The sequence below is a fragment of the Gavialis gangeticus genome, unplaced genomic scaffold, assembly GCF_001723915.1.
Source record: "Gavialis gangeticus isolate Ggan-Ray unplaced genomic scaffold, GavGan_comp1, whole genome shotgun sequence".
NCBI classification, from domain to species: Eukaryota; Metazoa; Chordata; order Crocodylia; family Gavialidae; genus Gavialis; species Gavialis gangeticus.
This window is the reverse complement of record NW_017729032.1, coordinates 246,545,368-246,555,829: the sequence shown is the minus strand read 5'-3', so window position 1 is coordinate 246,555,829 and position 10,462 is coordinate 246,545,368. Positions and strand designations below refer to the sequence as shown.

The 10,462-nt window shown below is 45.1% G+C and overlaps 1 protein-coding gene across 2 annotated transcripts in view; it reads right to left on the bottom strand.

Annotated features, from left to right (window-relative positions):
• PDZK1 (PDZ domain containing 1) overlaps window positions 1-10,136 on the bottom strand; it is a 13,494-nt gene extending 3,358 nt beyond the window's left edge. Inside the window, exons 1-6 of one of the 2 annotated variants that reach the window (XM_019525683.1) lie at window positions 9,901-10,136; window positions 6,272-6,486; window positions 4,975-5,226; window positions 3,878-4,009; window positions 2,250-2,445; window positions 1,411-1,607 (exon numbers count right to left, since the gene is read on the bottom strand). In XM_019525683.1, the coding sequence (XP_019381228.1) occupies window positions 1,411-1,607; window positions 2,250-2,445; window positions 3,878-4,009; window positions 4,975-5,226; window positions 6,272-6,481 (987 nt within the window). In that variant the 5' untranslated portion in view covers window positions 6,482-6,486; window positions 9,901-10,136. Of the gene's footprint in view, window positions 1-1,410; window positions 1,608-2,249; window positions 2,446-3,877; window positions 4,010-4,974; window positions 5,227-6,271; window positions 6,487-7,601; window positions 7,623-9,900 lie in introns of those variants that run through there. The other variant, XM_019525684.1, reaches the window with a different exon arrangement.
• Between the last annotated feature and the right edge of the window lie 326 nt (window positions 10,137-10,462).

Genomic DNA, 10,462 nt, shown 5'->3' with positions numbered 1-10,462 from the left:
TGGGGGGGGGGTGGCAGAGCATATGCCCTCTGAGATTTCTGCACTCACAGCAGGGTGTGGGGCTGCAGCTGGGCTGGACCAGCTTCAGGCAGGAGCTAGTGCAAAAGGGAGTGCCACACTGCCATGGCCACCAAGGTGAGGCACCTCCTGCCTACCTGGCAGCAGTGGGGGCACAACTCCATGCCACTGTCATGCCCCACGGTGGCTATGGCTGTAGCCCTGTGTGCTGTGACCCACTGTGGGTGCAGAAATCTTGGGGGCACATGCCCCCCTGCTGCATCACCTGGGTTCCCCTGCATCCACAATGCATTGCCTTTGCCCCCTCCCCACCTGCTCTCAGACTTAGCTGGAGGGAGCTGCTCTCCACTGCTGCTTGGCTGGCACATGCACGTGGTGCCCCCTGCCTCCAGTTGCCCTGCCCACTCCCCTCAGCCCCAAGCACCCCTTGCAGGCTTGGAGTCTGCCAGCCTGCAAGGGGAGACCCATGGTTTCCCGTATCTTTCTTTTTTAAAGGATAAAATCTGCATTTTTCTTCAGTAAATGGAAAACCTGGATCCCTGGTAATAGCTCAGGGCCTCAGTCATTGTTCCTAAACACATCACCTTACATCTAGTGTACTCAACATAACTGAATCCATTTTTTATGACATAAAATAATATAGAAATATTATGTAATTTTCCTCAGGTTTGGGCCCTGACAGCCCTGTTCCCAAGGAGGGCCAGGGCCCTCGGGCTCCAACACACTCAGTGCCAATGCTCTTATTAAAATCTTGCCAAGTGACTGGAGGAAAATTGCAAAGTTGGCATAAGTGTAGACCAGGATTTCTCTAATTCATGCAGAGAGGTGTTTTGTTGCTGTGATTAGTGCTACAGTGTTAATTTTGTTATCTCTGCTCTGACATGCTGTAGTCTAGTATTGTTGTAATGGTGCAAATAAATACCTGGGATGAGAGAATAAACTGGAATATTCAGTGACATGAGGTCAAAATCTGTGTGATGCGGGAGACCTGAAGCAAGAACTTAGTTGCAGACCTCTGCCATAAGCAGGGCCATCGTTAGGTGGGGGCAAATTGGGGCGACTGCCCTGGGCCCCGCGGAGTGGCGCAGAGCCGTGATGGCGTGGAGCTGGACAGAGCGGTGGCTCTGTGTCCAGTTGCTTGCTACCCCCTGCCACTGCCAATAGCAGCTTCTTCAGGTGCGGGGCCCCACATTGGCTGACTTGCCCCAGGCCCCATACCCTGCTTGGATCGCCTCTGGCCATAAGGAATACTTCAGGAGGGTCTGAATAAAACAGCTTTTATTCAAGAATATGCCTCCATTAGCATTGCTTCAGTGAACCATCCTTTTCTCCCCAGGACTTTATGTATTGACATGTAAATCCATGCATTCCCCTTTACCTGCATTTCCTTACCAGTTTATACATGGCATCTGTCTCCTTATTCACTATCAGCAATGTGGTTTTTTCTCCGCACTTCTTGATCCTTTGTACCACGCTGTCATGATCGAGGGCCTCTACTGCCTCCCCATTGACAGCCACCAAGATGTCGCCATCCTTTAGATCTGCCTTGGCTGCGGGGCTGCCAGCATCAATGTCCTTAATGAAATGACCTATGCCCCAAAACCAGTACATGAAGAAGACTTTATATGATTGGAGAAAAAGGGTGTTCAATTGGAAGGATATTTGCTTGGGATGGTGAGAAGGGACTCGGGGTGATAAAGGTTTACTCTCTGATCAGGCCTTTGAGGTGTAAAACACATTCTCTGACTCAATGCCTTCTATATTTTCCTTTCAGAGAGTCTAAATTCTCTTACTTCTCCCCAAGAAGACCACCTGAACATTGTGGCTTCCCTAGTTGCAAAATTATGCAGGGAGTGTTAAATCTGCTTACACTTGACCATTACTTGGCTTTCATTGTGACATGTTTTTGAGGATGCCCCTTGAGCATGCCCCAGAGGAGCTGGGGTTCTGGTGTGACTCCACGCGTCATCACTCTGGACACACTGCTGATCTCTAAAAATGGGAAGCTTTCTCCAGTGGAAGCTTGGCTGTAGTGGGTGTGGGAGGCAACAGTCAGCCAAATGGAAAGTTCCCCTGCCAGCTTGGGTACGTGCCTGCCTGTGCAGGGGAGCTTGGCCAGATCTTGTCTCTCCCAGCTATCTTAGCTGTGGGAACAGGAGAGAACAAGTCCTGCAGGCTCTAAATGAATGCTGCAGCTCATGCAGTGGCCTGGCTGCTGGCTTAGTTCTTACCGCTGCCATTTGGCTCCATCCTCAAGTAGAATCCATAGCCATCGTTTCCCTTCCTGAGCTCTACAAGGCGAGGTTTGAGGGGAAGCAGTTTCAGACTGGCTGCATCTCTCTTCAGCACCATCTGGTTGGTACTGTAATACTGATCAGTTTCTTCATCTGACACCAGAAACATAATGTGGTTCCCAGACTTCCTTACCTGAGGAATGGGCTGGAAGTTACTGTACAGTTTGGGCTTGGGATTGTACTCTACAACATGAACACACGGGGCCTATAGACGTTCTCTGATGTGTTTTAATTTGAGTCTGCTCCAATGCATTTTATTCATTAGAATACTCCAGCATGCCTCACTGTCATGTGTATTAAGTGTCCCACATTTCAAAACGGCTGCAGGGGAGCTTTAACTAAAACCTGTTGAATGAGCTTTAGTTTTAGTGCCCCTGCAGCCATTTTGAAACATGGGACACTTGCTACACATGATTGTGAGGTTTTTTTAGTTAGAGTGGCTCTCCAGGACCCGCTCTAACTAAAATGCCCCTCCTCACCCCAGACCACATCTGTAGGCAACCATATTGTGTAGTGTAGTTGAAATGAAGAGTCCACCAGGCCTATTATACATTCAGGTCTTACCATTCTGGATCTGTTTCTCTCTCTCTATGTTCTCCATCCTTGCCTGTGTTGGCTTATTCCTATTGCTTCACTTCTTCTTTGACCCCCTGCTTTGCTGACAGAAACACTTGTGTGTTTTTGGTTGTGTCACCTGTAACCTATGCTGTAACCTTCCACAAATTTTGCACTTCTTTGGAGGAGGAAATCCCACTACATAAGAAACAATCATTTTTATTTAAGTCACTGTCCACATTCAGATTCCACTTATCCTATGTGGCTACCCAGGCAAATTTGCAGGATTTCTAGAACTGTGCCATCATTTATTGAATCAAGTTTATGGGCCTGTCTTGATATTCATCTCCCCAGATTAGTTCAGAGTATCTGGAGGTCTGTCTCTAACTTTCAGTTTCCATCTTCTTCTGCAGTCCTGGGCATCATCCACCCTGATCCTCTTAGCCAGCAGTTTCTCTGGTAGGAGTTCAGCTCCCAGGGGCGTTGTGGGTAGAGCTTATGAGCCTCAGAGATCCCCCAGTTCCCTCAAGCCTGCAATTATAGCCCATGTGCCTGTGAGGGTAAGGTAGGTGAGGTCTGGAGTGAGATCTTGCCATGACTTAGCTGCTCTGTGGTAACTAGAGCAAGGGAAAGTTGCTGAGGAAACTTGGCTTTCTTTCATGCAGGGTTATTTTGCCCCAGTTTAGCTCTCACCAGGAAATAATTGTGGACATAGAAGCTCTCTCAGCCACCCCTGTGTAAAAGTCAGCTTTGCCCCATGTTAACTGGGTCACGTAAAAATTGCATCAAGTTCATCTGTAAGTGGGGTCATTACTGGAAAAACAGTGGGAAATGCTGGTGTAAGTAATGGTTAAGCCATGTGGGGAGTATTGGTGGGCCTGGATAAAAATCACCCTCCCACATAAACCATGATGCCATTCAAACCAGCTTGAGCTTTATAGCCCAGTTACTCAGGTACATAGTTGTGTAACTAGTCTGAAAAAAGGAAGAGGAGGGAATCATAAACATACCTTTTCAACCACTTCTTCATGCGTGTCATTTTCCACATTTGTTCCATTAATTTCAATCAGGCGGTCGTTATTTTGGACTCCAGCCTTCATAGCTGCTCCCTGTGGGGACAACTCTATGACGAAGACCCCCTTACCTGAAATGGGTTGAAAAATGATTACGCAAAGAAAGTTACTGGAATGTGCTGCCTTCACTGATGGCTAAGAAAATCCCATCCCAATGAAAAGTAGACCTGAAGGGACAACTTTGGACACCATGGGGCTCCATTTACTTCAAAGTTGTAATGGCAGCAAAACTTTTTTTCACACAGGTTCACCTGCGTGCCTCCTCCCTGTCTTAGGGGGATCACCTCTGTGGAAGACAGCAGAGTTAATTTATTAGTTATTGTTAAAATAATTGATTGCCTCTGTTCAGAGTGCCTGAGAGGCCAGTTATGGTGGTTTGAATGGGTAATTTTGTTGCTGGTAGTGCTAATGAGAATGGAGTCTTTCTCAAAGTTTGAGTTGATGAAGGCTGCTCACTGTTTAATGTGGTTTATCCAAATTTCTGAATTTTCTGTTTGGAAAACTTCTAGTTTTTACCTTTGGGTTACTCCCGTGTAGCATTTGCATTGTGCCACTGTTCTCCATCTACTTTTGGCATTGTCTACATCTGCAATACAGATGTAGACAATTATGTTCATTCTATTGTCTGATATTTTGGAAAGTTGAAGGGGTTGAAAAGGAAAACAAAATCTCTTTGTTCAAGTCCTTGCTTCCTAGGTGAAAGCACGTCTAGATTGAAAGGGGCTCTTGGCTTTTTTTTCAACCTGTGAATTTCTGGTTTCTGTCACTTCCAGCTGCTTTTCTTCAGTTCTGTCAAAATCCTGTGGACTGTATTCTAGGGTAATTCAGAGGATGTATGTGAGACACTGTGCAATCGCTTATAGGGTTCTTCTGGTATCTGAGGAGGGTTAGTAGAAGTGGTCTTAGCAAGTCTACTACAAATTGACAAGAACTAGGAATAGACTTACGAAGAACAAGCTCCTCTCCCCCTCTCACAGCAAATGAGAAGTACTGGCATACCTCTCCCTCCCCACCTCCCCTTTATACCCATTATTCTCACCCACTGTGGTTTTCAAGGAGAAGCCATAGCTGTTTCCCTCCTTCACCAGGTAGCAGAGACGGGGTCGTGGAGCTGGGGTACCCACTCCATTCATCACTGGGGGTGGCGGCTGCTCATGTGGCTTCTGGGGTGGCTGCTTACCCAACTCTTCCAAGTTCAGTTTTTCTTGTTCAGCCTTTTCATAAGATGCTTCATCCAGAACGAGCAATACAACAGAATTCCCACTCTTTTTAATCAGGTCCGCCACCTGCAATGGATAGGTTGAGCTCTGAGGTACTCGTAACAAATGTCCAGATGACTGATCTAAATTTCTATCTTATTGGGATACAGTGAGTGCTAGCTATGGATCTTCTACTGCCCTTGCCATTTCATCAAGGACTTTCTTTCTCTGCTCAGGTTCCAGGAGACACTAGGATTACAAACAGATGTTGGGCAGTGGAGGTCAATGAAAATGGTTAGGAGGCTGAAGTACATGGTTTCTGAGGAGAGGCTGAAGGAAGTGAACTTATTTAGCCTGCAGAAGAGAAGACAGAGAGGGGATTTAATAGCAGCCTTCGATTACCTGAAGAGCGGTTCCAAAAAGGATAGAGCTAGACTGTTCTTAGTGGTGGCAGATGACGGAACAAGGAGCAATGGTCTCAAGTTGCAGCAAGGGAAGTTTAAGTTCAATATGAGGAAAAACTTTCTCACTAGGAGAGAGAGACTAGAACAGGTTACCTAGATAGGTGGTGGAATCTCCATCCTTGGAAGTTTTTACAACCTGGCTGGACAAAGCTTTGGCTGGGATGATCTAGTTGGGGGATGGTCCTACTTTGAGCAGGGAGTGGGACTAGATGGCCTTCTGATTTTCTATTATTCTATGATTTGTTCCAGGACAAACCATTTTATCCTGGGATAAAATGTAGTTATTCAGATGTTGTCCTGGGGATAAATTCGAAAAAGGTTCCCAGGATGATAAATGCTAACAATTTATCCCAGGACATCAGGATAACAAAAGTTATCTTGGGATGGCATAATTGGTTCAATTGTAAAAGAGAAGCAGTGCATGCAGCTGCTCAGTAGACCCTGGTAAGGTGATGTGTGCACATGACAATCCTGGGATATATCTGTTCTGGGAGAAACACAAGCAGAAGTTCTCCAGGGGCAAATGCAACATCTGTTCCTAGCCCTAAAATAAAGAAGGGAGCACAGTTGTATAGCTTTATATTTCCAAAGGATTGTTGTAGCAAATACCTAAAGTGGGGCTGGAGTCTTGGAGTACAGCGGGGCCCCCAAATGGAAGTTATGCATACCTGTGCATGCTCTTCCTTGTCTACAAATGCACCATTGACCCTCAGGATCCTGTCTCCATCCTTCAAGCCAGCTTTTTCGGCTGCACTGCCCTTGTCCACGTTTCGGATGAGATGTCCCGAAGTGTCTTTTTCGATCCGCAGGTAGAATCCATAGCCCTTTTTGTTTTTCCTCTTTAGTTTGCATTCTCGAGGCTGGAGAATAGAAGGCATTTCTGCCAAACGGTAGAAAAAATACAAGTGAAAGTATCATGGGGAAAAATAGGAGGTACTTTTTTTTTTTAACTACATAATGAACTGGTTTCTGCTATGGGAGCTGATTCAGCAGTGCAGAGCATGAGTGTTAAATAGGGATAGCAGGAAGAAAAACATCCTACTTTTGTGTTCTGTCTCTCAAACGATAGAGAATGCAGAGAACAGAGCTGTCTGTCTGAAATTAAGGTGAAAAAAACCCCAGAGGTTAGGCTCTATCTCAGAATAATGCCTCATAGGATACAACAGTGGCTGGTTCAGCTGATAGAAGCTGCTACTGGAGCAGCTGATGGAGAATTAAACAACTCTGAGAGCAGAAATCAAGATGAAGGGGAGAACCTGGCCTTCTTGGGAAAAATGGCCATTGCCCAGTAATTTTGATGAAACAGAATTACATCGCAACAAAAGAGGGATTTTTTTTTTTAGAGAATTATGCTTAATGAGGATAGAGATAGTTTGGAAGAACATAATATGAAAGGAGTCCAAGCCTTCATGTCAGTTTGCAGCTGTTGATCTGTGTTGGCTAGAAAATGATATTTAGAGATTTGTTTTTGGAAATTGGCTTGTAGGTAGAGTAGATATTGTAACAGCAAGGGTTAATTGGCTTCTAAAAGCCTATTTGTGACAAAGTTTGCTTCAAGGCCCACTGTATTTGAAGCCAGCAGACAAACAGGCTGGGAAATTGAAAACATGTACCACTCTAATCCATAACAAAAGATAGCTTTGCCATGTTGGAGCCAGGTCACAGTGACTAGCTGCAGAGACCTTGTGATTTCTGGTTTTGGTGGACAGACCAAATGAGGAGGCTGGGGTATGCCTAAATTAAGGCACTGGTAAATGATCAAATTAAGATGCGTGCATTTGATGGATTTGTTGGAACAAAGGAATATGCTGACAGAACAGAACGTGGACAGTATGATGACCACAGGGAGACCAATCAATGATGCCCAGAAATGAAGAGTCAGCGGAGGAGAGAGAGAATACAAAAGGAGGGAATACAAAAAGAGCAGCAAAGTGTTCCCGAGGTAGGATTATGAGGCCACCATGGACAGGGGGCTTATCACCAGCCCATCTCACCCACCTCAGTGTGGGGGGAATGGGTGGGAGTGGGTCTCCAGGCTGCTGACATCTAAGAAAACCACAGGATCAAGCTTGTATGCTGGCCAGATGTACCTTCCTTCTGTGACAACCCTAGGACTGGTAGATATAGAATTGGGAGGTAGGAGAGGTGTGTATTTTATTTGCCTTGCCTGCATTATTCTTGTACGCTATCATTGTGTATCAATAAAATTGGCCAATTATCGGATGGAAGAAGTCCTGGTTGGTCTGAGGGTTTGGGTCCACTCAGATTAAGATATCTGGGTCATAAATCCAGTGCCAACAATTGGCACCTATTTACAAAGCACCTTTCTCTGGCTAAGTTCACTGTTTGGTTCTCCATACCCAAGCATTGTCTCCACAAATGATATGCTTACTTGGCCAAAAAAGGACTAAATGATCTTTCATCTCCCTTTCTGCTGCTTATGGAGCAAGACTGAGGGGTCTACTAGTAATTTGGATGTTCAAGACCACTATCCTACCTACTGAATCAGAATATTTTATGCATGAGACTACTTGGTGACCCTCAGATTCCAGCTAGTTCATTACTGAATATTTTAGCAGAAACAGCCAGATAAATATGTTAATCCTAAACGACCTCTTTGGAAGGTAATAGCATCTGTTCTGGAATGTTTCTTTAGCTTGGTGATACGGCCATGTGCCAGGGACAGCTAGTTCTTTTGCATACTTGGCTATGAGTATCACTACTAGGCTGAATAGTACACTATCCCTTTGGATGCCTGGCTATTTTAGAGAAAGTTGTTATCAAAGGGCAGGTTTAAGGTACAGAAAGCAAGCAGAGAAAGCTGCTTCTCTCGGAATGGCTCAGAGAAGGTGTCTCAAGCAATCCTACCAAAGAACCGCATTGATAAATATGTCCATGGGATGAAGTGGTGGCTAATCTGGACAACTTTGGTTCTCTGGAAATTCAGGTAATAATGCGTTGATAATCTATCAGGCTTCAGCAAATGGACTTTCTTCATGCTATCTTTACTAGCAGGAATCTGTGAGATGATCAAGGAAAGCTGTGTTGGAGAGATTATTCATGAATCACAGCCTAGGCTGATAAAGGCCATCTAATCACCCGTTGTAAAACTTTCATAATCACTGCCTTTCACTCTTCGTCTTGTGGCTGATGTACATAGGAACACTTACTATGAGGGTCTGGCACTCAGTTCACTTCAGGCTCTTGATCACATGTTCACCTTTGAATACTCTCTGTGACCACTAGCAGAAAACAGCCCATGTCCACAGAGCCCATTAACTTCTGAGCATAGAGAATGTCATCAGAGGCAAAGGGAGTTAATTTACAGAGCATTTGGCTCTGGAGCACGATTAGATTACTATGTTGCACCGATGGTTTGACCTTGGGAGACTGTGAGGCTAACAACAGCACTTTAAACCCCCCCCCCCAATATTTCTAAGAATCACAGACACGTTCAGGGAAGTATCCAGCAAAGTCCAGTGCCAGACAAGTTCTGGCTGTGGACTCACCACTCCTCCAAATGTTTAACTATATGACTGATATCTCCCAGAAACTGGATTCCTACACCCATGCACCCACATACACATGCATGCATGCATGTATGTGTGAATACACACCAAGATTATTACAGTCCCTTTCCCTCCTCTGTTGGTAGAGGGATGTGTGTGTGTCAGATTGGCTGTCAAAAGTATCTGAAGCACAGACACTTCAGATGAAGTTTACAAGGAGTTTAAAGGAAGCTTGGTGCTCCCCCACTGACAAGAGAGAAAGAGTAACTTAACACTCTACAATGCCTCCAGTTTATAATGCTTACACCACAGGGGATGTTAAGACTGAAGGAAGTACTGCTGCACCCATTCCCTCTGTACTTTTCAGCTTTTTCCTCAGGGTCTATTCAGAGAGTCCATCCTGACAGAGGTTCTGCTCTGCTCTTTAGCCCATCAACTGTAAAGAGCAACATCCTCTGTTACGTAGAAGCACACAATTTACCTATTTCAGTGGTGCTTACTCCTGAAACCAGTGGGCTACACTGATTAAAATTGAAGGTCATAGCAGTTTGTCCCTTGAACACCAGGAATGAGCATTGGTGCTTGAAATCAAAGAAAAACCCCAATGTAGACGAGGCTTAAACAATCAAGCGGAGGGGAAGGAAAATTCCAAAGACAAATAGAAATGCCATTCTCAGTGCAGGGAAGCCTTACATGCGTGGTATATGGTGGAATCTGCCTAGTAACAAGAGGGAGATTTGGAGGATAGTGAGCAGTGAAGAAGGAAAGGAAATTCCTACCTGTGTCCCTGTAAGAGCTCTATCCTCAGGAATGCTCTGCAGCAGTCTCTCCTGGTGGTTGTAACTGTAGGCACAGCTGGACTTTGGTAGAGCAAAGGTTGATTTAAAAGATGATTTATTTAACTGAGTTTCACTGCATAGGTTATCTACTTGATAACCTGCCTTGGCCCAGCCTGCTGAGCTACAAATTGCTTCTCCCCTCTCAGCAGCTTTGAATTTCACTCCATTGTTCTACTGATTATTACACCAGCAAACTCAGGTTTTTTTCAGGAGCGGGTCCAAGACAAGCCTGATCTTTGTGCCTTTCCCAGACAGACAATGAAAATAAGCAGCAGGGAAACGTCAAACTGACTGATGGGTGAATGCAGATATATATAGGTATATGTGCTATATATAGGAAACTTGTCTAGATCTTGGATAGGCACTCTGAGTTTGCAAGGCAGATTGTGGCTAGAAATCGATGATATTTGTATTACTGCAGCACCTAAATGTCCTAAGGAAGACTGTAGCCCCACATTATTAGGCACTGCAGGAAAAAACATAGTCATAGTGCCTGCCCCAGAGACCTACA